Source organism: Euprymna scolopes, chromosome 35, assembly GCF_053919585.1.
Source record: "Euprymna scolopes isolate OS-2025 chromosome 35, ASM5391958v1, whole genome shotgun sequence".
NCBI classification, from domain to species: domain Eukaryota; kingdom Metazoa; phylum Mollusca; class Cephalopoda; order Sepiida; family Sepiolidae; genus Euprymna; species Euprymna scolopes.
The window spans coordinates 58,923,923-58,951,865 of record NC_136516.1 but is presented as its reverse complement, the minus strand read 5'-3'; the positions used below and the strand labels follow the sequence as shown (position 1 = coordinate 58,951,865).

Genomic DNA, 27,943 nt, shown 5'->3' with positions numbered 1-27,943 from the left:
GGAAACATGAGTTGGAACAATTACATTGAAGGCATTGCCAGGGCCGCTGCAAGAAAGGTGGGCTCTCTCTACCGTGCTAGAAAACTACTAACACCTGAAAGTATCCTGTACCTCTATAAGGCCACCATTCGCCCATGTATGGAGTATTGCTGCCACATTTGGGCTGGTGCATCTGCTACTAGTCTCTCGCTCCTTGACAAGGTTCAAAAGAGAGTCGCAAACCTGATAGGACCTGAACTGGCATCTAAGCTTCAGTCTCTGTCCCATCGACGAAATGTTGCATCCCTCTGCCTTTTCTACAAGTATTTTAGTGGTGAATGCTCTGACAAACTGCAATCACTTGTGCCCCCACTACGTGAGCACCCTCGACAAATCCGACAGGCTGCTAAATCCCACCCCTACACTGTAGAGATCCCTAGATGTAAAAGATCTTTCTACTCCAATAGTTTCTTCCCCAGAACCGCTAGACTCTGGAATTCCATTCCAGGTCCCTGCTTCCCCAACAGTACTGACATGCAGAAGTTTAAGTGTAACGTGAACCGACATCTTGCTGCCCAAATCCCTACATAGTACCCCAGTAGTTGTTGCCCCGGATAGTAGCCCCCTACACCAAAGTCGCAATTTGCCTTGTTTGGGGTGAAAAATGTAATAAAAAAATAAAAAAAGTTTTTACTACCTTCCTTCATTGCAAATGTCTATTTCTATAGGAAATAATTTACCGTTTTTTAGTAGTCGCTTTGTAAGTACTGGCTTCTCCTTTTTCTGTCATTTTTCAAACTGTTGAAATCCATTACACCCCTCTATATTTTCTGAAACTACACTTTCACAAATAATTTTATAAGGATGTTTCATTTGGATCAAACATGAGATTCTACATTTGTTTCTGGAACTCATAAAAATAAAAAATGACTTTTTACTTTATTTGATTATATCTATAATATAGTAAATGAGAATAGAAATGGTAATATGGGGCTCAGCTCTGGAAACAAAATTATGGGAAATGCTTATTGTGCTATAAATTTTCTTACACTAATTTCAATGAATTTCCAACCAATGCTCAATGCATCCAAATGAGAGTTATTGCCAAAATACTGTCTACTTTAATGCATAAAATTGAACTTGTAGATTACACCATGGGGTAGGTGTTAATATGCCCAAAATTTTATTTAAGTAAATGCTAAAAATTAATCTTTGGAATAGACCATATTTTTATAATAAAAAATATTTTTCTGTGATTTATTTGAATTTAAGTCTTACTGCCTTTAGAAGAAAAAATATATATATAAAATATAAAAGTAAGATAGAAGGTTGATTCCTCATTCAATTCTTGAGTTGGTTATGGTAAAAATACTTAAATATTCATTTGCTTGCAGTCATCATGAAAAATAACACTAAAACTAGATCAAAATGATTATTTTCTTTCATATTGACTTCAATATGAAAGAAAATAATCATTGCAAATGTTTGCATATGAATTAGAGAAAGAAATAATCAGACGGAAAGGATTGCTCATAAAGTAACATGACAGAAAGAGAGAAGTTTTAAAGAAGTTTCTTTTTCTCAAACTCCTATCAGCCCTGCTTCTTTTCTTGTATCTTAATTCTACATAAGACATACTTAAAAACCATACAATATAGAGTCAACGTAATCGCAACCAGGTTACAATAAAAAAAAAGAAAGAAAAAAGAGCAACAGACACAATAATTTGAGGGGCAGAAAAATGTTATACAGAGGATTTTTTGTTTTTATTTCAACTTTTCTATTTTGTTATAACCCTGGCAACATAGGGTAATCTTACTTACATGTAAATAATTTTAAACATAAATTTCCAAAATAACAAACTTATTTGGCCAAGTCAGAGATGTGTAAAAAAAACCCATGTGCACACACATACACACACGAAACATGAATTACCTCCCCTGATTCTATATAGCACATTTATGTACTAAACTCAACAGAGCCAGCCAATCAAAACCCATGTTACAAAGTAGATTCATTAGTGCTAATAGCTAATTTTACATTTCGCATCATGATTTTAAAAACCTTGTTTTCTCTTCCAAGATTTTTTTTTGTAATAATAATTAGATTTCTTTTTGATAAATAGATCATTTTATTTTTTATTAAATGAATGTGTAAAGAGTCTTTTCAAATAAGTACAAAAATTATATAAATAAACGTAATAGTATATCTATTAAATGAATGATTTCTGGAAGACAGACTTTGGTTATTCTCTGCCAGTGGCAATAACAAAATCATAATGCACAACAGTGTTAGTGAGCAAAGCTACAGGAGGCCATGCCTTGAGACAATTCACTGATTATCTCATTCATTCAAGACTGAAAAAGAACAAAGAAGAGATATGTTGCAAGGATCAAGTCTGCTATGTGACATCCCTCTAAACTTACAGCATAATATATTAGCTCTGTGCATTTCTTAATTGTTGTATTTACTTTAAGAAAAATGAGAAACTTTAAATTATTAGTTTACATGCTTTAAAAAACCCCCCAAAAAACATAAGTATATAATGAAATTAGCAGGCATATATATATATATATATATATATATATTAGTGATGGGAAGATTCCAATATTTTACCGATTCCGTGCTAAATTCCCGATTCAGATTCTTTAAAAATTTCTAATTATTTAACTATAAGATTGTTAATTTCCCCGATTTTCGTAAAAACACATGTTAAATATGCTGATATTTTCCTAAGCGTCAAAATACACTTGTGTCGGACGATCTCTTGATTTTAGCTTCCGATACTCCCAAATCTTCCGATTTTTCCGATTCTCAATTCTGATTAATCGTCCCAACACTAATATATATATATAGATATATATATATATCTATATATATATATAGGGAGATATCGATATACAATACAATGATGTTTTGATTATAGATTACATAAGATCTGATATGTGTGTGTGTGTGTGTGCGCACAGGCAACAGTTATATTTTATAGCTTTTAGTTTTTACTCCAACAAATAATTTACTTATTAAATTCATTTTTTTTTATTATTTTTATTGTTCTCATGAAAGTGTGCATTTAAGATGTATTAAAAATTAGATTTTACAGGCATGTGAAATTGAGATGTGTATGAAGAGGGAAGCACAAAAAAAATAACTTGAATGATGATGTGCTACTGATAAATAGTAAAACACATTTAAGATAATTTGAAAAAATGATTTTAGCTATCAATCTTAAGCAAAAAACTGAAGTTTACAAATAAGTTAATCAGATTAATTAAACTGACAGGTCAATTTTTGCTATATATATATATATATATATATATATATATATATATATGTTCTATAACATAAAGCTGAACGTGTGTGTGTGTGTGTATGTCTTGTCACGAAAAGGCTCCTATATGGTTGACTTTTAAAAAACTGATTACATATAATGATAGATGTATCGAGGATCAGGAATAGGTATGTTTGATCTGGCAGAACGGTGGTTCATAAAAATTGTGGGGTCTGCGTTTGCGCCTGACCCGTAAAGTATGGAAATAAAAAATGAAAAAAAAAAAAAAAAACGTTTACAAGGGTTTTTGATATAGATGTACATAAGAATACTTTGATAAGTATGTTTTAACTTAAATAGGGATGATATAATAAAATTGTGGGGTCTGCGTTCGCACCTGTACTCCATGGAAATATGGCACAAACTTAAACAAAGATTTTTCATATCTATTTGCGTAAGTATACTTTGATAATTATGTTTCAGTTTGAAGAAATATGGTGCAATAAAATTATTGGGTGTTCGTTCGCACCTGACCTCCATAGAATGTAAATATGTCAAAGTTTAACAAGGTTTTTTAAAAGGGGTGAGGGTCCACAATAACACCTTAACTTTAATCTTAATTCACGTTAGCTTTTATTTATTTTTTTTGAGTTGAATCATATTGTGTTGAATAAATTCACCTCATAAATTCACGTTCTTATTAAAGTGAAAGCCAAAAATAAAGTTGGAACTTTAGACAATTCTCGACACAAATTTTGCATAACCGTTTTTTCCTTCTCCACTTACACGTGGCACTCTTTCGAAAATAAATAAATAGATAAATAATAAAAAATAAGAACGTTACTTGTTATTGTGTCAAAAGAAGGAAAAAATTCTGCTCACGTGATTACGTCTTTTTAAAAACATTTACATAACCTTTTTATTTTTATTTATATATCTGTTTAAGCTTTTTTTTGTGTCAGTGTACTAAAAGGAATTCAGTTGATTACAACCCTTTCTGCGTGTTCTTTACATTACAATAGTACAACCCTGAATCCGATCGCGCAATATTACACCGTTCAATACTGTAAAACTGAAACGAAGCTGTTCTGCTTGAAAAGGGCACCATTTTCTTCTTATTCATATAGATTCTTTGCTTTAAAAAACTAGAGTAATTACGTGGTTACTTTTTTAATATCCCATTTTGCTGTTTCGGATTATTTTACTAAAGTAAGTAAAGCTTCATTATTTTTCAAAACTATTTTTGTTTCTTTGTTTTTCGATATTTCGTCAATATTATTTAGTAAGAGTGTTTTGCAGAAAAGCCAACAAACGACTACCCGAAAAAATAAATATACAAGAAATAAATGTTACCATAGTCAATAAAAGTTCAGTTCATGTTTTTTTTGTTTTGAAATAGTTTTTAATGCTCTTTACTTGAAATAATTTCAGCGAACCGAAATTAAAACGAAATTTGAGGCGATAACTACTTAAATGAATCTTTATATAAACTACACATGCCATAATCGAATATTCCTCAAGCACAAAATAACGGAAAACATTAAAATATGTTTATAAATATTCCTTACGTTGACGGAACTCTTAAATTGTTAACACAGAATGCTCGGGTGCCCCTCCCTCAAATTGAAAACGGGGCTCTCCATTTCAAAGTCGCTGCCATTTTGATTTTTTTTTAAACCGGTTCATGAATTAAAAAAAAAAAAATGTTTTTTTACAAACTACTTAAAAATACAAACCAATGAACTTTTCTACCATAAAAGTACCTTTTACTGACTATAGTAACACTTATTCCTTGTATATTTATATTATTATATATATATAACATTTTCTCTTTGTAAGGAAACATCATTTTTCAAGACTGCTTGGCTATGAATGGAAACAAAGTTGATACAAAAAATATATTTTCGCAAAAATTATCTTTACTTTCATCATATTTTGCTAAGGGTAAAATTTTATAGTATCAAAACCTATCTCTTTACAACCCCCTCCTTTTCATAACCTATCATACTTTCATCAATCACAGTCCATTTTCTGTAGGCTGTTTTTGAACCCAGTCAACGATGGGTACTTCTGCTAGTATGTATATATATATATATATATATATATATATATATACACACACACACACACACACACTTTTTTGAGGGGGGGGGGTCTTGATTTTTCTAAATAACTTCAATTAGTTTTAACTGAGAAAACCAAAATTAAGAGAAAGACACCACGTGCATATTTGAGGTAAAAGTGGAGACACATACCCAAAATGCGCACTCAGCGACATTTAGGAAGTCATTTTTTGATGAAACAAATCATTTAATGTGCATACCATTTTCATGAATCATTTGAAATGCTATGGCAAAGTTAATATTCTGTTTTCAGAGCAAAGTATCATAAGAGGGGAAAAACTGGAACAAGAAATTTGGCAGAAATCAGATTGTGCTTATTAAAAAGAAGCAAACGTTCATGGGGAGGCACTAGCAATTTATATGGAAATCTGATCTTTTTTAATTAAATTTATGAATATATAACTATCACTATTTTAAGAAATTTATAATTTAGAATATGAAGAGAAATATAAAAATATGTTTGATTTTATTAACAAAAGCAAAGGAATTAAAAATACATTATGAATTTGCACTAACCTTTTTGTTGAGTCGGTAAGCCAATAGGCACAACAATTTTGCGTACTAAGAATTCAGAGCGTAAACCATATGGGCCAATATCCCGTCTTTTCAATAGTTCAGTAGTAGTAATTTCAGTTTCTGTAGAGACGGTGTTTGTTCCCCCGGCAGGGGCCTTCACAGACATATCATCCCATCGAAGACACACCCAGAGAATCCGAAGTTGCAGACCAGCTGCTGCTAGGGATTTCAAAGTTTGTGTGCGATAACGCCATGCAGATTTGAAAGAAGGGCGTGGGCATTGATAAATCCAGTTTACATGATTCATTTTACAATTGTAATTGAATCCTGAAGCTTCCATATTGCCACCCTTTCGTGCCATACGTTTTAGATCATGCATTTCTAAAACAAAAATACTTTTCCATTTTCCTGGAGTTTGAAACTTTTGGCATACAGGTAAACTGCTTTTCCGCAGCATTTTTGTTCTTTTTCCTATTTTGGAAAATTTAGGTAGTCTAAATTTATCTTTTGTAGTCCTGATAGGAGGTATCTTAGCCTTTAGCTCATCAACGGTCATCGCGGCTAAGGCCTGACGAGCTGCAATTTGGGCAGGAGTCAATGTGGATGCAATAGAAGGTTTAGCTGTTAGTAGCTGTGCCACAGTACTGCTGTTAGTGGTAGTCATGCTAGTGGTCAATTTTGCAGGGCTATTTTTCGGTTCAGCCGAAGGAATCGGGGAGGTTTTAGCTAAAGCTACACCACCAGATGGCAGTAGTGATATGTCTGAAGATAATTTGGGAAGCAGAGTTTTGCTGACGACAATTCCATCAGCTAAGAGTTTAGACGAATTGTCAGAATTGACAAGAAGAGATTTTGAAGTGTTTTCTTTGTCCCCTTCCACATCAATTTCTGTTTCTTTACTTTTGTTTGCAGAAGATATTTCGCTCTCGGGTTTTTTCCCATTAACTATTAATGTCTTCATAGAGGTTTTATCGATGCTTGTTGGTGGCAGAGGTATGGTTTTGTTCAGAGAATCAAGTGATGTAGAAGAAATTACTAATTTAGTAGTTGTGGTTACTGGTGTTGCTATGGAGGCGGGAGCTGTGGCAGTCACAGAGAGTGAGGTAGGAATGGCAACAGTAAATTGCTGTAGAGTTGAAGAAGGCGGCGCCGTCGAAGTGACAGAATTTGCCACTGTCACTGCTATGGTTGGAACAGTAGAATTAGCTGTAGTGGAGACTGCTAAAGCAGGAATTGAAGATGCTGCAACAGTTACAGGGATGATGCGAACACCAGATGACACAAGGTTAGCAGGTAGTGTAGAGGAGATTGCAGGAGTTGACATGGTTCCAGTTATTGTTGGTGGCATAGTGGGTTTGGAAGCTGGTACTACTGTTGTTGGAAGCAGAGTTGGGACACTTGTAATGGCTGTTGTTAAGGTAGATGGAACAGATGATACAACTTTGGCGGCAGATGTTGTTACGAATGTAGTTTGAAGAGTTGTTAAGCTAAGGTTTGGTGATTTTGTTACAAGATTTGCAGGAATGGTAGATGCAGTTGGTGTCATCACAGTTGTTGATGCTGCCAAGACACTACCTGTAGATGCAGTCACAACTGCACTCGTTGATGGAAGTGCAACTATCGTAGGTTTAGTTAGTGTGCTTGCAATCATTACAGGTTTGCTAGAAATGGTTGTTGCTGTAACCATGGGAATTGTTTTGATCATCGAAGTTGCAGCTGCAGGTGCAGTTGTTGAAGCTAAAGTTGTTAACATTGTGACATTTTTCAAGAGTGAGCTGCCAGCAGTAAGAGCAGTCGTGGAAGAAGCAACAACTGAGGGAGCCAACAAAGTGGTGGTAGTAACAGTAGGCTTGGCTCTCCGACAAGATGGAGAGTAACAAGAGGAGAGACCAGTGGAAGCTGCTGTACCAGTTGTTATAGAAATTCCTGGTTTAATCACAGCGGATTTTTGACGACATGAAATGCAGTAGCAAGTATATCGCACAGCTGGGTCCTGCGCTGCCTTTTGATCTTGTTTTAGTGATGTAGAAAGAATCTTCATTTGTGGATTGGCAGCTTGCAGTTTCAATTTAATGGTGATTTGCTGTTCAATTGCTAATCTCTGTTTCTTCTCCATTTCATCACATTTGAGACGGCGTTCTAAGAGGCAATCGAGTTTCGAAGAAGGCTTCACTGCTTTAGGGTAGTAAGTCTTTTCCTTGATGGCCTCGCTCACATCAATAACATCCACATCTACCTTTGGAGGTAAACATGAATATGGAGGTGCGAGGAAAACACATTTGTTAAACTTGTTGCAATTTGGAAGTAAAGGGTCTTTTGCTTTAAAATCCATTTCAGTATCTTCAGTTTTCATTTTAACCGTGTTTGCAATCTCCTCAGTTTTACTTCCTTCTCCTACTGTGACGTCAGCAGCTTCAGTTTTAAACATACTTGCCACTTTGGTGGATGATGAGGATTCTGAAGATTCAACTTGTTTCGACTCGCTAGGAACATCTACTTCCATTGCTGCATAAGAAATCTCTTTTGTGACGCTTTTATTTTCACCTGTCAAGCTTCCTTCATTGTTCACTTTGCTTTTAGTTGGTTCCACTTTCACACAATTTTCATCTACTTCCATATTGCAAACTTTGTCACCACTGCTTCCTGATGGCCCGGCAGTAGATTCGCCTTCATTCATAACTTCTTTTTTGAGTTCATCAATTCCACTGTTAGCATCACCATTTTCTTTCTTGGGAATTTTAGAAAGTTTTGTAGGTGTATTTTCTTCAGATTTGCGCTTACGAGCTCGAAGCTTTGTCGCCACAGCACGCAAACCAACCGTGTTCATAGGAACAAGATTGTAGATCCTTGTTGCTCCGACCCATAACCAACCATGGCCACCGGTAATTCGGTATTCTTCGCCTTTTTGCTTCCAAACCTACAAAAGAACAGAAATCATATGTGGATTAGAATTTGGAATGAGAAGTTTGATTTAAATATGACCTTGAATAGAAAGCAGTTTTTGATTTAATTGAGAACAAAAAAAATTATATTTATAAAAGGTAAATGTAAATGATGAAGTTTAAATTAAAAATTCTAAGAAAAAATAAAACTCTAAACTGGTTTCGTGAATGACAGCTAATTTTTTTTTTTAATACATAGGAGTTACCACTTATCAAGGCCCAGAGGCCACTCGAGGATAAGGGTTAATGAGTGTACCGTAATCAATGGGATAATATCGTAGTAATCAGTAATAGTCAAAATTTGGTAAATTGGATTACTTAAGGGGGACAGTTCAAGAATTTGTTTACATTGGACAACCAAATTGTAGTCAACTGGAAAGCAGAAAAATGGAAGAGAGTTCTACAGGCGCGCAGTTCTAAGAAAGAAGCATTGTTCATGGAATCTACGTTTTGGTTTAGGTGCAGATAAAGAGTGGAGGAAATTATTGATAATGGTTTCAGCTAGACGAGTGTTTTTTGTGAAAGTTTGGCGAGGGGGGACCATAGATTGGAGCTCAGATGAGCACTTGCTATGAAAAAAAAACGATAAAGCAGTAACAGGCTCGCAACATCTCTTTTGTGGGAAAGAGGTTGCAGAGAAGAGAAAAGGGGATCACACAATACACTACGAAGTCTATTTTGAACTCTGTCAAAGCAGGATAAAATATTTCTAGCAGCTTATGTCCAAATGTGGCAACAGTACTCCATCTTTGGATGTACATGGCTATAGGTAGAGAATTGCATCAGTAGTGAGATATCTACTGGAGCAGTAGAAGGATCATACCATTTTTCCAGTGACCTTGGCAACAGATTTGATTACCATTTCAAATCAGGAATAAAGGTCAAGTTCAGAAGCTTGTCAAAACATGGAGCCTCCCCACAACGAGAGCTATTCAGGTCAATTGATGCCAGATGGGGATCAGACTGTTGATGATGTAACAATAGAAGCTTGGTTTTAGATGCATTAAAAGTAACCAGCCACCTCTTTCCCCATTGTACCATGTGCTCAAGATCAGAGAAGAGAGAATCAGAGAGAACTTGGTCGTTTATGACCTTTGATGTGTCATCAGCATAAATGTCTACGAATGAGCTTAGGATGTGATTTGGAAGATCACTGATGTAGATCAGGAAGAGAGTTGGGCCCAAGATGAACCCTAGAGGAACTCCAGCATTAATACTGTGGGCTTCTGATTTCTGCCTATCAACCACTACTCTAATGAACCTATCAGAGAGAAATGATTTAATAATTGAGAAAACATTTCCAGCTATACTGTACCTGGAGATCTTGTGAATTAGACCTTTATGCTATACCTTATCAACGGCCTTTGATATGTCAAGAGCAATTGCCCTAGAAAGGAAGCCACCGTCAAGATATTTGTTAATCCTATAACTATTTAAAAATGAAGACATATTTGCAAATTGGCAGTTTGCAGTTTCAATTAGATGATCTGTAGTTCTATTGCTAATATCTGTTTCTTTTTTCTATTTAAATTTTTCAAATAAAAAAAAACTATTAAAATTTGTTTGTATTTTCTTATAAATTTGAAAATTAAATGAAATCTTTTAAAAAATAAATTGTTTTAATAAAAATAACATTTAGAAGAAAAACTCATCTACATCAAAAGTTTGTGAAACAAATTTAAAATGTTAACATTTTTCTATTCTTATTTCAAGGAACGTATAAGTTTATAAAGACGTGAAAAGTGAATAACTCGACACTGCTTCCCATAAAATAAAAATCTCAATTTAAAGCTTTCGTCATAGAATGGGCTGATTTTGTATTAAAAATTAACTCAAAAAGCACTTCAATATGCACAAATAGCTTTTTAAAAGTATTCACGCCAAAACAAAAACTCTGAAAACCAGTTTCTTTTGAGGATGAAAGCATGAATGGCATAACACCCAACCATGGCACTAAAAAAAAAATCATTAGTGATGCACATTAAAAACTGCAGTAAAGAGCATTGCATGGTTTGTTGAATGGATTAATGCCAAATATAATTCTATAAGTATTGTAATTATTTTATATTCCTACTGATCGTAGAAGGAAAGTTTATAGTGAGAGTGGGAACATGACTCTTAGATAGGAATCTTACCAAGAGAGAGAGAAGCATTACTCTCAGAAAACACTATTTAAAGAAAAATATGTTTTTGAAGATATTACTCTTTGGCATTATTAATCTTCATTGTTCTCAACATGATTGAACCTTTTAGTATCTATTTGGGAGGAAAATACAAAGGAGAAATAAAGTTTTGATTTTTTGGTAAATGTTATCTTTCGCTACAACAGAACACCAACCACTCTAATTTGTTTTTTTGGGGATATTTGAGATCACTGACAACTAATCTAATAATCAAACCCGTCACAAATTTACTGTTTACATGGTATGAACCTCTGGACCCTGGGACTATTTTGTGCCAATTCACCACCTTCAGTAGTGTTTTCTTACATGATGCATTCACGTGTGCATGTGAAGTGACTTATCACATTGTAGAGGAAACTTTAGCAAACATATGAAATAAAGTTTAAAAAAAAAAAAAAAAAAAAAAATGTGGTTCATTTTTTTTTTTTTTTTTTTTTGTGCATTACATAGTTTTTATGCTTTTTAATTGATCTAAAAAAGTTTTCACAAGTTTACAAAAACATGTTTTTTATTCTTTTTTGAGGAGTGGTATTCAATTATAGAACTTGTGTAGTTTAACAGGTTCTTCTGCAGTTTAATTAACTGTTTTTTCATGAGTAATGCACCAATATTTACCGAGTAGAATACGGTTTAACATTTCACAAAAATTCTGATTATATTAGGGGGTTAAGGGTGTTGTGACCACCACAACGCCCACCCCCTTCCTAAATGAAATGGCATAAAATAGTCCAAGGATCCAGGAGTTCATACCATGCAAACAGTACATTTGCGACGGGTTTGATTATCAGATTTGTCAGCGACCTCAAATACTTCTACAAAAAACAAATTAGAGTGGTCAGTGTTCTGTTGTAGCATAAGATAACATTTACCGAGTTTTTGAGGAATAAAATTGAATAATATAGTTGAGGATGGACTTATAGATTTCTATGACATGATATAACCAGCCAGTTGATCTAATAAGATCTCTCCAACCCTGCTATCTAGCCAAAGAAACAAAGTGGAAGAATGGCTCACTCACTAGCATCTCATCCTACAACATCACAAAGTCACCATCAATAGCTTATATGTGGCTAAGTATATTTTGGGGAGGGGGTGGTATCCTTCTACATGGGGTTGCAGTCAGTGAATTTGTGGCCCCACCAACAGGGCAAAAGAATGTTAAAAGAACAGCCACAGTTTTGATGTTATAAACCACTTCTGTCATGATGCAAAGTTAGAAATCAAAATGTAAACTAGTAAAAGGATTCACCAGATTCAATTGAATTATATTAACAAATGATTTGGACCATTCAGATAATTTTTTTTTTTTTTTTTTTTTTAAATTACATTTTCACCCCAAACAAGGCAAATTGCCACTTTGGTGTAGGGGGCTACTATCAGGGGCAACAACTACTGGGGTACTATGTAGGGATTTGGGCAGCAAGATGTCGGTTCACGTTACACTTAAACTTCTGCACGTCAGTACTGTTGGGGAAGCAGGGACCTGGAATGGAATTCCAGAGTCTAGCGGTTCTGGGGAAGAAACTATTGGAGTAGAAAGATCTTGTACATCTAGGGATCTCTACAGTGTGGGGGTGGGATTTAGCAGCCTGTCAGATTTGTCGAGGGTGCTCACGTCGTGGGGGCACAAGTGATCGCATGTCATCAGAGCATTCACCACTAAAATACTTGTAGAAAAGGCAGAGGGATGCAACATTTCGTCGATGGGACAGAGACTGAAGCTTAAATGCCAGTTCAGGGCCTATCAGGTTTGCGACTCTCTTTTGAACCTTGTCAAGGAGTGAGAGACTAGTAGCAGATGCACCAGCCCAAATGTGACAGCAATACTCCATACATGGGCGAATGGTGGCCTTATAGAGGAACAGGATACTTTTGGGTGTTAGTAGTTGTCTAGCACGGTAGGGAGAACTCACCTTTCTTGCAGCGGCCCTGGCAATGCCTTCAATGTAATTGTTCCAACTCATGTTTCCTGTGAATGTTAGGCCAAGGAGTTTGAAAGATGTACTCTCAGATAAAGAGTCGTTTGCCATTGCTATAGGTGGTAGAGAGGGTTTCTTGTAATTATTGAATGAAACTAGTTTAGTCTTGGCGGCATTGAACGTGACCAACTATTTTTGTCCCCATTCCACTACAGATTGGAGGTCTTCCTCTAGTGTTTCTGCCATTTCTTTAGAAATGTGTTCATTCGTCTTCCTGTCGTGCCTGTTATAGAGTGTAGTGTCATCAGCATATATACCCATCTCAGAGGCAATTTTGTCGGGGAGGTCATTTATGAATATCAGGAACAATAGAGGTCCAAGGATAGAACCCTGGGGCACTCCCGCATTTATATCATATTGTTTAGATGTACGACCGTCGAGGACAACCTGGATTTTTCTCTTATCTAAGAAGGATTTAATTATGTTAAGTATTCTACCAGTGATACCGTATGATCTAATTTTCCTGAGGAGACCCTTATGCCATACCCTGTCAAAAGCCTTAGATATATCTAGAGCTACCGCTCTACCCTCCCCCGCTTTGTTCAGTGAATGGTATATGCGTTCAGAGATTACAGATTACGGTAGATAACGGTGGCGAAAAAAAAATTTTCAGCACACTAGAGCAAACATTTCCAATTAACATAGAGGACCAACAAATAATATGAAGTTAAATACCTGGTGCTTAAGGCCAAGTGGATACTTGATCCATACCAGTCGACTTGGATCATCCTCTTCTTCTCTGCGTTTACGTTGTTCTTTCTCTCGCTTTTTAAGTTCTTCACGGTCCAGAGCAGTTATCTTCTGAAGTCGATGATGTCCTGAATAAAGAAAGAGGAAAAATTTTAAATACTCAAACATAAGTTTTTTGCTTTTATTTTTCCAAATATCAAAAGAATTATAGTAAAAAAAGCGCAGGCCTACCTAATGTTGCTCCAGGATCTGGACGATATAGAAGAGTTAAAAAAGTGTATATCTTTTTAAAAACTTTGCCCTCCTAACCTTTCCTTTCAATGCCCCCCCCCCCTCTCTTTAAGGTATATAATATATTTATGTAGTCCCAACTTATAGCTGGACACACCATGTTTTAGTATTTGGTTGAGAGTAAAAAACAAAATTACAGTATTTAATTTTTCTTCAAATCAATCATATGTCAAGAAATAAAAAAAATGTAGGGAAGATTAACTATGATGGTAGAGAATGTTGGATGAGCAGATGAGCCCCACAGATGAACTTGATCATAGTGGATCATGCACGCTTAAAAAAAACTCCCTTTGTTTTCACCAATAGATAATATTATTTCTACATGTGAACCATGTGAGGGACATTTCTTCAGATTTTTTTTTTTCTAGACACATTAAATACTAAGGCTTATGAGTCTATTTTGCTATTTAATCCATGGCTGGGAGGAGAAAATATGGATTCATAGCTTTGTCAAGGTGAAAATGGTGCAATAATCTGAATTCAAAAAGGATATGTCAAGTAGACACTGATAATCACTTCAAAACACACTAAAAGACAAAAAAGGTAATAATTACCAAGTGATTCTGTCCACACAGGATTGAAAAGTACCGGCTTGATACAAGCCTCCAGAATAGCAAGAGCAAGAGCAAAATCTTGAGGATTTTGGCACATGTGCACAGCTTTCTGCCAGTTTTGCCGGTGTATGGCCCAGTTTGGGTGCAGAAAAGGAGTTGGAAGATTATTCTCAAGTTGAGTAATACTTAATCTCAAGGTGGAGATTGTTAATATGCGGTTACCATAGAGACTACCATTCCATTTAAATTCACTGAGTGGTGTCAAACTAAATTTATGAGACAAAAAGCGTTTCTTGTCTCTTTCCTCATTGTGTTGATGCTTGTTGAGAGCCAAAGCACTGACAGTATACTGGTTAGTAAAGGACTTGTAATTATTTTCATTACCTGAATAAAAAGAAAAAGAAAAGGTATTTAATTAACACTTAATTTTAAAACAATTCTAAAGAGCTTATTATTAACATCACGTTGATAGTAACTTTCTTGCTGAGGCATACATTAGTTATGAGTAAGACATTTTAAGGGATGTTAAAAGACGAATGTTATGATTGTTTTTAAATACATTGAAGTCAAATATAAACAAAAACTAATCACTATTACATTTATTATTATTTGGAAGTGAGGTACAGACTAAACATGAACTAGGTGACATGTTTAGTAAGTTGCTTGTGAATAGCAAACTTGCTGCAGGTGAAATTTAACGTAAACTCATCACCCACTTTATTTGTTTTTGTATGAAATAAGTGTAACAAATAAAAATAATCTTTATTGTTTTTACAAGGCTCACAAATTGATTAGAATTTGCAAATATGTTAAAGAAATCCTTTTTAAATTTGTGTCACATTTTTAAAGGTGGCAGATCGTTTAATGTTCTGAACATCACCAATTTCAGCAATTTATTTTTTTGCATATTCACTTCATTTGAGTATATTTTTAAAAATGTGGCTTACTCACCCAGTTTGAAGTATCCAGAAGCTGTATTTGTAGAACTAGTCTTACTGCGAGTAACACGAGTCACTTCTCCTTCTTTGTTGACTACAACAATATCTTCAGAGTTTGATAATCGATTACCTTTTGTTGAAATATTGGTAATTGAATCTGCAAACTGTTTAGGAGTTAGTGAACCTGTTTTAGACCGAGTCACAATTCTTCTAGTTTCTGGAAAATTAATAAAAAATTTTATTAATTTATACAAACTAATAAAACTCTTTGAGTAAAAGTAGAATAACAAGGTTTTACCTAAGTTTTACTTTATTCCAATAAAAAAAATATGAACTTGAATGAGAAAGATGAATTAAAATTGACATAAATTCTTAAGACAATTATGTCTATAATTAATAAAATTAAATCGATTTTTCTTCTCCAGACAAAAATATTATAACACAGATATCATATATAAATTCAATATGCTGCCAATATCTGCTGCAAGTTTTCCAGATATTATCAGCCGATTTTATTCAATATCGTAAATTCCTATATTTGTTCTGGCAAGATTCACTCTCCCAAACAAGTAATATTTACAGGTGGTAGAAGGATCCTTCTTCGCTAATTTATTTTCTCCTAATTCACTAGCACAAATACCTCACAGTATTATCTTATTATTGCCATGACCACTATTATTTCATTTTCATGCTTCATGATTTAATATTTTCCCTACACTTTATTATCCATTTGTTCATACCAGATAATCATATTTCCACTTGTGTTCAAACGTTTCAGTAAAACAATTTCATCAATAATTTTCATTCATTTTTCAAAGATTACATGCTCTGATTAATAAATACCTAACAAAGCATTTTTCTTTCCACTTTCAATTATTTGATGAATAACATGCAGTAAAATTTTTTTAGCAGTTTATCCATAGTCACTATGTTATGTGACTTACATGCAATGATGCACCTGATAATCACAGTTGCATTTTTTAGGGGTGGGTCTTTAACAGAATCATTTCTAGATTTGTGTCATATTTCCAGCAGATTATACAGGTACTTAGCAATTCAAAAAGAATATTTAATGATTTTTTTTTATTTAATAGTCTTTTGTATCTTCTCAGCAATGTCAAGAAATGGATAGCCCCGCTAGTATTATATAAAAGAAAAATGCATTTTTAAGTCAGTTTTCCATCTGGCTAAAAGGTAGAAAATATACAACATACTCTTACAGAACTTATATCAGATTCAGCAGTGCCCTCAACTGGTGATGATAAAAAAAGCACTAATATTCATGTGTTTAGAGATAACAAGGACAAAATTAGTGTGGACGGGGGGGGGGGGGGGTCATCCATACAGAATGTTTTATTCAGATCAAATTCTCAAATGATGAACTAGCTATTTCTCTCTTTTTTTAAACATGAATTATCATTAAGTAAAATGCTAATCTCATTTCTTTCTTTTTTTTAGTTAATAAAAGAAAACAAGAAAATCAAGGTAAAGGAGTGTTGTATTGACGAAGGACAGTGAATAGAGAGATGATTGCAAAAATTAATGCACCTCAGAAAACGAGCAATGACAAAGATAAGAGCTTAGATTTGTGCTAAATTTTAATTAAAATTTTGCCCAATTATAATAAATCATGAAATTTATTCATACAAGTTTTACAGATTTGTTGTTCCATTTGGTAGAAAAATAAGTAGCAAGTGGAGACAAGCTTTTATTTAATAAAATAACTAATCTTTAAGTCCAACCTATCTAAATTCAGTTTTAAGAAAACACTGAAAATCATTTTAAAATCTGAAAAGTATTTTCCAGTTGAAAAAAAAAAACAAAAAAAAAAACAGATAATTATCATCTACACAAGGTATTAAAATAGAAGATAGGAGGTGTGTATATGGGAGAGGGGGATTCCATATTTGCTGATGTCATTTTCTCAATGCTTAGTTGTGATGACACTGAGCCAATGACAATGAATTTACCAAATACAGATTCACTTAATACTAATTAATAATATTGGATTATGAAACGGGAGTGGAAGAGTAAATATAAAGCTGAAGTGCAGAATGTGGAATAACATTATATTCAAGTTATCTCTATTATGATAGCAGGGAGAGTGCCCAGATTCAGTGGCTATGTTCTAGACTAATTGATATAAGTTCAAATTTAAAAAATTCAAAATATAAAATTGTATACAAACAACAGTTTCAAAATGAATAAGTGGGCACTAAAACACTTTAAAAAAGTTAAGTACATTTTAAATAAAATAAAGATATTGCAAACATGATTTTGCTGGAATTCAATGAGATCAAAGATAAGTTTAAGATTGGAATAAAAAGATATGTTTTTCTAACACCAAGTTTGAAGAATTTTTTCAAAGAAAAGCTTTCAAAAATTGCATTACTTTCATTGGTGTTTAGTAAAAAAAATAGGAGGATAGACCAGACATTAAAGCAATTAGTCTTGGAGAAGGACAACTATAAAACAAATGTCACATGGCACACAGCATTTGTACAATTACACCTTGCCGGATGGAGAAAGATCTTGTTCTACTAAATACTTCACTGACTTAAAACAGATAGAAATTGTCTGAAATTTCAAACTGTAATCCTTATAAGAGACCATTGTTTAAATGAAAGTCAAAGAAAAAAAAAAGAAAATATGAACCTGTTTCCGTTTTGTCATTGAGTTTTTTCTCATCGTCTTCAAGTGAACTTTCTTCTACAGGTTTGGGTGGTGCCATCAAACCTGGTGTGGAAATTGGCGTTGAACTGCTTGCAACAAATGTTCCTGTGTCAGACAGGTTTTCTTTTGGAGTTCCTAAATCATTGGTGTTTTGCACAAGAGTGCTATCTGCTGTGCTGGAAGGAATCATGAAACCTGAACCACTGCTGCTACTGTTAACGACTGGGGGTGTACAACCAGGAAACATTGAATTCTACAAAATAAAACATCACCAATTCCTGAATTTTTGTTTAAGCTGATAAAATATTTTTTTGAAAACAATTCTTTAAGAAATAAGTAACCAATATATATGTTTTTCTTACTGTGATTAAAAAAAAAAAAAAAAAAAAAAAAGGCTTCTTGTCCGCATTCATACTACATTTTAAATTCTGACCTATACTTAATTCGATTGCGAAAACTCGGCTGCCTTGCCCTTTTGACTTCAGTCTTTATATTATCTTTTGGAGAAGCGAAGCCTCATTGATATGCAACAAATCAATGCATATCATACTACACCCCCCCCCATGATCCTTAAAGATCATCTCATAACCCTGTGCCAAGATTGGCAATCATATAAAGTTCAAACAGCGCTGCATCTCAAAATAAAAAAAAAAAAAAAGTCAGTCGAATCAAAATTCTCCATTATTATGTTATGTTATATGACTACAATTAAAAAAAAAGTCTGACTCCAATCCCATTTCAATCTTTCCATTTCTCAATGCTTTCAATTCACAAAGTTTGACGCAAATCATTTTAATCTTTCCATTTCTCAACGCTTTCAATTTTCACAAATCTCAAGAAACTCACATTTCATCATTTTTCATAATTCTTGGATATGTTACTTATTTCGATAATAATTTTTCATGATTTAACCCACATTATCGCTCCCCTCTGTCTAAAATAATAATTTGAAACATTGTCTTGGCTGGTTATTTCATTACAAACATACTATCCAAATAACTCACATTTCATCATTTTTCATAATTCTTGGATATGTTACTAATTTTAACAATCATATTTCATGATTTAATCCACATAATTGCCCCACTTTTACTAAAATAATAACTTTGAGACATTGTAATGAAATAAACAGTCCAGACAAATACACCAATCAAGTAACTCGCATTTCATCATTTTTCATAATTCTTGGATATTTTACTAATTTTGACCATTTATTCATGAGTTAACCCATATTATCGCCTCCCCTTCTTACTAAAATAATAACTGATGCATTGTCTTGGCTGCTTATTTCATTATAAACACACCAATCAAATAACTCACATTTAATCACTTTTCATAATTCTTCGATATGTTACTAATTTCGACAATTTTTCATGATGTAACCCACATTGTAGCTCCACTCTTATTAGATAATAACTTTCACACATTGTCTGGGCTGTCTATTTCATTACAAACATACCAATCAAATAACTCTCGTTTCATCATTTTTCATAATTCTTGGATATGTTAATAATTCCAACCATCATTTTTCATGAGTTAACCTACATAATCGCCCCCCCCCCTCTTACTAAAATAATAACTTTGAGACATTGTCTGGGTTGTTTATTTCATTACAAACACACTAATCAAATAACTCACATTTTGTCATTTTTCATAATTCTTGGATATGTGACTAATTTTGACAATCATATTTCATGATTTAACCCACATAATCGCCTTCCTCTTAATAAAATCATAACTGATGCATTGTCTTGGCTGTTTATTTCATTATAAACACACCAATCAAATAACTCACATTTCATCACTTTTCAAAATTCTTGGATATGCTAGTAATTTCGACAATCATTTTTCATGAGAAAACCAACATAATCGCCCCCCCCCCTACTAATATAATAACTTTAAGGCATTGTCTAGGCTGGTTATTTCATTACAAACACAGCATCAAAAACTCACAATTCATCATTTTTCATAATTCTTGGATATTTTACTCATTTCGACAATCATTTTTCATGATTTAACCCACATAATCGCCCCTCCCCCTCTCTTACTAAAATAATAACTTTGATACATTGTCTGGACTGTTTATTTCATTACAAATACACCAATCAAATAACTCACATTTCATCATTTTTAGTAATTATTGAATAATTTACTAATTTAGACAATCATTTTATATGATTTAACATACATTATCCCCCCCTCTTACTAAAATAAAAACGTTAATACATTGAAATGGAATAAACAGCCCAGACAAACACAAAAACCAAATTAACTTAATATACTCCACCCCACTCTTAAAAGTATACATGAAATATAGTAATGTTAACTCATAAAAGATTTCTGCCATTTCCGGAACTGACTTAACATCCACCACCCTACTCTTAAAAATATACAGGAAATATAGTAATGTTAACTCGTAAACAGTTTCTGCAATCCCGCTAAACAGAGTTAGGATATCATATTGTTAGTAATACTAAAAAGAAAATGGGCGTTTGTTTTGTTTTGTAAACATGCTGACTCGTTCTTTACGTGATTTTTAAAATGTTACAAATAAGCCCCCAGCATGCACAGATTCATTCACTTGATTTTTGGAATCAGCAGTTCAGCAATGTGATTTTTGGAATATGACATCCTGTCTCAATTTAGTACATGATAAATATATAATATGCATCTTTTTTTAATAGAAGATAATGTTCGGTAGGTAATTATGCTATATAATACAGTTACTTGGGTTTTTGGCTAAGATCAAAGTGTAGTATCTGTTCTTAGAATTCAAGCAGGCTCATCTTTCGCCCCCCCCTTCCCGCTAAACAGAGTTAGGATATCATATTGTTATTAATACTAAAAAGAAAATGGGCGTTTGTTTTATTTTGTAAACATGCTGACTCGTTCTTTACATGATTTTTGAAATGTTACAAATAAGCCCCCAGCATGCACGGATTTGTTCACTTGATTTTTGGAATCAGCAGTTCAGCAATGTGATTTTTGGAATAGGACATCTTGTCTTAATTTAGTACAGGATAAATATATAATATGCATCTTTTTTTTAATAGAAGATAAAGTACGGTAGGAAATTACGCTATATAATATGGTTACTTGATCAAAGTGTAGTATCTGTTCTTAGAATTCAAGTGATCACATCTTTCGCCCCTCCCCCTCTCGCTAAACAGTCGTTCCTCTCATCGCTAAATATTTTTTTTGCATATCATTTTTCCTTGTCATTTTTCGTTATCTTCCTTCTTATATAAAGAATTATTAAATTTCCTTATATAGAGAATTAAGAAATTGTTAGGTGTAAATCGAGAAGATATAAAAACATCCCCCTCCTAATACTAAGAATGGCTTTCTAAATTGTTTTTATTTCAGCACGGTCCGTATTCCATAATAGTAAAATACTATCCCCTTTTTTATATTAAGAATTATTAAATTGCCTTATATTAAGAATTAATAAATTGTTAGGTGTAAGTAGAGAAGATATAAAAAAACATCTCCTCCCAATACTAAGAATGGCTTTCTAAATAATGTTTTTATTTCAGAATTTGGAATCAGCAGTTTAGCGATGTGATTTTTGGAATATGACATCTTGTTTCTACACGATAAATATATAATATGCATCTTTTTTTAATAGAATATGATGTTCGGTAGGAAATTACGCTATATAATACAGTAATCCAGTAGGCTTCCTTTTTATTTTCGCAATGGACTGTTTCTTAGCTTCCCCACTCCACAAACTGTTTTACATTTAATTCATAAACTTTTTTATTTTTCTAATGAAATTGAACTTTTTTATCATATACATGCACACACAAAAAAAAAAAAAAAAAAAAAAAAAAGAAAAAAAATGCATACACAACATACAGATAACTTTTTACATATTGTAAATATGATTTTTTATTCCAAACGCCAGGGAATTATTAGTTAGATTAGGATCCACAGAGTGAATGAGGTATTGTGGTAAATGTTGCCAGTCAAGAGTAAGACTCCAAAGTCAGCATCCTCTCAATGTCACTATAGTTACAAAGACCCTGTACCCTCCCCCCTTCTTAGAGAGCCTTGTGCCTAAGTTTGTTGTTTGTAAATTTTATTTTTTCAATTTTACCATTGTAAAAATTATTTTGCCGACAATAAAATATATAACTAAGATCAAAGTGTAGTATCTGTTCCCTCAGTTACAAAACTTCTACTCTTTTGGAAGGGATCCACCACCGGGCTCGGACTAGGTTAAGGTGTTTTTTTTTACTAACCTTGTTTGCAAGGACCAGACACCCTCCTGTGGGGAGTCAGGACCTCAAGGACCGACTCCACATTATGGGAGCTTGGACCCGAAAACTGATCCCTTCTTGGGAGCCTGGACTTTCGGGACCAGCACCACTAGCTGGTAGTTGAGACCTGCTTTTTTATTGTTTTTTTTTTTCTTGTTGTTTTTCTTCGTTCCTGCCTCACCTCTCCAGACAGGAATGATCTACTCTCTCACCACTTAATTGTCTGAGCAGCACTCTGATCTGCCAGGCCAAAACTTTGTCTTCTTCACTGCTCTCCCAGTGGATTGAGCAGACCGGGACCACTTTCTCGCTTCCTTGGGGTTGTTTGAAGGAAGGTTGTTTTATTGTTGTAGGGGTTTTTCTTCGTTTCTGTTCCCCTCTCTAGGCAGAGATGTCTATCCCCTCTCTAAGTGCTGAGTGGCACTCTGACCCGCACGGCGCCAACTAAGTGTTCCTTCTCTGCCCTCCTCACTCGTGGGGGGATTTGAGCTGCTAACCCAACATCCCCGTGAGTGGAGGTCAAACCTCTTTTTCTCTTCTGAAACCCCCTTCCACCTCCTACACTTTGGTCCGCGTCAGCGGCCAGTACTGCCACCACAATGCCGGGCAGGTGGGGTATACCACCCCAAACATGCAAAATCACTCCACTGGAAGAATCCCCAACCAAAGGGGCAAAATCCTCCCTCCCCTAGAAGAAGCCAGAGGACAAGGTAGGGCTGCAGCCCACGGCGACCTTGGACAAGGATCGCAGGGTAGGGCCGCAGCCTGTGGCGACCCTGGAAAATTCATCCCCAGAACCTGGTAAAAGTACGCCTGCTCCCCACGAGGCAACCTGCCAAAAGGAGCAGCCAGGAGGCCGGGTCAGGAAAACGCAGAGGGAACAGTTAGTGGAATCCCAAGACCCGAAATCCCCGACAGGAACGCCGGAATACCTCTCTCCGAGTTCCCAAAAGGGCAACTACCCAACAGCAGAAGGGGAAAATGAGAGCAGCAGCCCAAAGAGAACCGAGGAGCTGATTAACGCCACAATCGCCTGCCTAAGAGTTCTCTTTGGGGATGGAGCCAATGACCCCCCACTCCAACACTCCCCAAGAGGGCAAAGACAAAAAGGTGGAAGCCAAGGAAGAGAGCAACGAACCGACCTGTGATAACCAGGCCAAACAGGCAGGAACGTCACCCCCAACCGCCACACCTTCTACATCATCTGCCGAAAGTGCATCCTCAGGTAGGGAGGCACCACCAACTCCCAAGGAGAAATTCACCCAACAGCCTCCCAAGAAGAAGGGGAATGGCCAGGAAAGCAGAGAAAGCCAACACGCGACAACCAATGCAGATTGGCCTACACTGACTGGTGAAGTGCAGACTACCAAGTCGTTAGCCCCATGACGTCTAAACAACAGGGACAAAAACTAAAGGCAGCGCTAGCTACACCTACTTGCCCAGGACCATCAAACGCCTGACAGGACGGAGGAGCAGCATGGGGCCCCAAAGCTCAAGAAGACAAATTGACACCCGAGGACTACAAAGAATTCTTTAACACGACGTACAAGCATTATACGGAGGGTAACGACATCAAACCCCTCCCGGAACAGGTAGAAGGCTTGAAAAAAAAGAGTTCTCTCGCTGGTCACATCCAACCTAAAGACAAGAAGCCTAACGGGTATCAATAAAGACAATGATGGAAATCTTACTGGAGCAGAACATCCCGGCAAATTATATTTGCAGAAGAAGCTTTGCGATGTGGTATGTATTGCTCCCCACCCCGGAAGATGCTGTCAAACTGTCCAGGACCGACTACCAATGCAGGAACATCAAGTTGCAACCTGAGTATCTAAACAGGAAAAGAACGACTGTTTTGATATTAAATGTCCCATGCTATATGGAAGCTAAACAACTGGGAGCTATCCTGAGTCAGTATGGGGACGTTGAGGGAGTAACGCCAGTCCGCGGTCAACGTTACATCATGACCGGGGATTATGAGGTCCAAATGGTCCTGGACAGAGCCAGTTTCAGTAAAATCCTGACAAGTTTAAAGTTCGGGCAATGGACGCTCTCCGTAATAGTGGAAGGCAGGAGGCCCCATTGCTGGCATTGCCAACAGCAAGGACATATGGTGAAGGACTGCCCCAAAAGGACCGCAACCAAGAACCCGACCAAAACATTGGGAAAGACAGCAAGTGCAGTTGCAGCCCAAGCCACAGCTCCCATTCCGGCTACAAGCGTCCCAGCAGCAAAAATTGGTTGGCCGATGGTCACTAAAAAGGGAAAAACCGCAAAACGTCCATCCCCACAGCGAAGCGATCAAAAACCAACCAGAAAATGAGCCAAAATAGCAGGAGAGAATGGACACACAGGGTCCCCCTTCCTCGAACAAGAGGAAATTACAAGAGTCCGAAGAAGAGGTTGCATCAGATGAAGACAGCGCTGAGCACAACAGACAGCAAAAAGGCCAGGAAGAGGAAAAGCCGAAAAGTGAGAGTCGACCCCCTTACCCCCACTGAAAAGGACACATTACCAGATGCACAGGTTGAACCCCCCTATTACCCCATCCCCCAATCAGCCACCCCCCTCCCTAGCCAGCCAGAGCAATAATCCCGCTCCCTCCCCAAACCCCCCAAAAACTCTTCACGTTCCTCGTCCTGCGATAGGTCACCTGACGTCCAAGCTGAGCAGGATACCCCAAACCTAAGTGCCACTCCTCCTCCTCAACAGCAACAGTCTGCATAGAGCGAACCAAGAAACTTCCTTTTCTGTCAGGAGGCAGGATCTGCGAAACGGACCTTCAGCAGATTGTACCAGAGCTGAAGATGAAGCAGAAGGTCCGGTACAACCAGCTCCTGAACTTTGTGTATGTAGGAGTTGATAGAGTCACAAATCCTACACATTTCAAAGATGCCCCCATGTTGATCACCTTCGTGAGGGTAAACAAAGACTCAAGAACTGAGGGCCTGTGGCCGATGTTGGAGGCAGCCAAGGATGCTATACCAGGCCAGCAGTTAATTGACTTTGACCATCCCTCACTCAAAAAAACTATCGGTGAGATGTGAAGGTCGCACCCCTATCTATGTCCACCCCTCATTTTACAGGGCATTAAAACTAACTTTACCCCTGAACATGGAAGGCGTGGCCAGAAATGGACAACCTTCAACAGATTTACTCACCAGAAGTCTTGGCCAGACTTGCCACGTCCTCACTGCTGAGGATTTCAGACCCATCTGTGACATTGCTTAAAAGGTAAGTGAAAATGGCTTTGAATTTGGCTACTTTTAATGTGAAGGGCATTAAATGTCAAAGCAAGGCCTCGCGCGTGCTGAGAGACCTGATGCCCCTTAAGGTTGATATTGCCACTATCCAGGAGACCCACTTTGTTTGTGACGGGGATTGTCAGATGCTGGTAAGCGACTATGATGTTTACACAGCATATGGCAATACTTATAGTCATGGAATCTCCTTGCTAGTGAGTCGCACCCTATCAGCGTCGGTGAATGTTGTTCATGTGGATGAGGACGGACGGGCGATCGCTGTTGATGTTGCCATTAATTGCAGTGTTTTTCAGATTGCCGCTGTTTATGCTCCCAATTCTGCTGTAGAGAGGGTATCCTTTTTTCGACGGTTGGAGGGCTTCTTCGAGGATCCGGAACGGGTAGTTTTAATGGGTGATTGGAATGCCATCCTTGATCCCAATATAGATAAGGAGAGGGGGACTAACGAGTCGGTGTGGTGTGACAGCAGTCTGTCTGACTTGATGGCTTTGTACGATCTCATCGACAGATTTCGTCTGGATCATCCGGAGCAGGAGATGTGGACGTGGCATGCTAGTGTGCCTTCCCATCCGAGTACTTACTTGGATCGGATGTTAGTTAGAAGAGGCGACGTAGACTTTCTATCTTGCTCTACATTCCACTTTTTAGGACACTTGGACCATAAACTTGTTATGGCCCGTTTGAACTTAAGTGCTAGGCCTAAGCTAGCCGGATACTGGAAGTTCAACAGCACCTTGTTGGAGCTGGAGGATTACCGATTGAAAGTTACCGAATTAATTCAGCGGGCTTTAGTGGGGGCGGTTACAGGGAGTAAGTGGTAGGTTAGCCTTAAGGCCAAAATTAGACGCTTCTCTGTCCAATACAGCTAATGCCTCACATTAGATAAGGCTAAGGTAAAGAAGCGTATAGAGGATAAGCTGACCCGGGCAGTAGAGGGAAGGGACCCCCTAGAGATAGCACTAGCTAAACAAGACCTCAATCGCTTGGCTAGCGAGCAGTACAAGGGTCAGATAGTTAGGGCTAGGCTAATGAAAGTATCAAACGAAGCTGTGAATGTTGACGCTGTTGAGCGTAAGGCTGCTCTAAGGCGTGATTCAGACGGGTACATTCAGAAAGTACATAACCTCGAAGGACATGCCCTTGTGTCGACTTGGGAGATCTGCGAGGGGTTTCGGGAGCATCTATCGGAGTGCTTCACCCAACTACCCAGACTCAGGGTCGAAGAGTTTGCCAGCTATTTGGGCAACTTGCCTCGCCTCACGGCAGCTAGTTGTGATGGTCTTGTTACGGAACATGAGGTCATTATTGCATTGAAGCAGGTTGGCTGCAACAAGTCCCCGGGGCTTAATTGTCTACCCTACAAATTCTACTTGAGGCTCTCGCCCATGTTGGTCCCTATTCGAAAGGATGTGTTCAACCATTGGTTTGCTCAAGGTACCATCCCTGGACAGGTGACCAAAGGAGTGATCACATTGCTGAGGAAAGGTCAATGGCATGGTGGGGCGGAAAACTTTTAGGCCCTTGGCTCTACTAAACAGAGTTAAAGATTTTGGCAAAGATTCTTGCGAATCAGTCCAAGGCTTTCGATAGGGTCAACCATCGGTTCCTGGGATCTGTGCTAGAAGCAGCCGGTTTTAATCCGGACTGCTGCAAGTGGATCTTTGTTCTGTATGATAGGCCGACAGTAGCGGTGCAGATCAACGGTAAGCTGTTGGAGTCATTCACCGTCTCCGGTCGGTGCATCAGGGTTGTCTGCTGTCGCCTCTTTTGTACGTCCTGACGTTGGAACCCCTCCTTCACAAGTTAAGGACGAGGCGGCTACACCAGTCCTGCGCGGAATTGCTTTACCTGGAGGCACACGAGCCAAGGTTTTCGCATTCGCCGATGACGTCACCGAGGCACTTGCTCGATACGAAGAAGTCACAGGGGCCGTCTTCAACTGCAGCAAGTCTGTCGGCATGCGGTTGGGGGCCTGGACCGGGGTAAACTCACTTCCAGGCATCTTCAGCTGGACTGATGGGCCGGTCCATATTCTCAGTACTAGGACTTCAGCTGGAGAAAAATTGGTCGGAAGTACAGAGAAAGGTCAAATCGTTGGTCAAGACTTGGATTAGATGGAAATTGTTCTTGAAGGGTCGCGTGGAGGCGTGTGCTACATACGTCTTTCCGCTCATCCTTTACCGATTGTCTGTACTTCCTCTCCCTACAGGACGCCTTACCCGCTTACAAAAGCACTTTGACTCAATTCTGTGGGACGAGTGTAAGCACTATGTCTGCAG

The 27,943-nt window shown here is 36.8% G+C and overlaps 1 protein-coding gene across 1 annotated transcript in view; it reads right to left on the bottom strand.

Annotated features, from left to right (window-relative positions):
* Positions 1-27,943, bottom strand: part of LOC145259868 (nucleosome-remodeling factor subunit BPTF-like) — a gene marked incomplete in the record, with an annotated part of 138,393 nt that overhangs the window by 79,284 nt on the left and 31,166 nt on the right. The window contains 5 exon segments of the mRNA XM_080117743.1: positions 5,890-8,806; positions 13,669-13,811; positions 14,529-14,912; positions 15,480-15,683; positions 18,122-18,392. Of these exon segments, the coding sequence (XP_079973869.1) occupies positions 5,890-8,806; positions 13,669-13,811; positions 14,529-14,912; positions 15,480-15,683; positions 18,122-18,392 (3,919 nt within the window).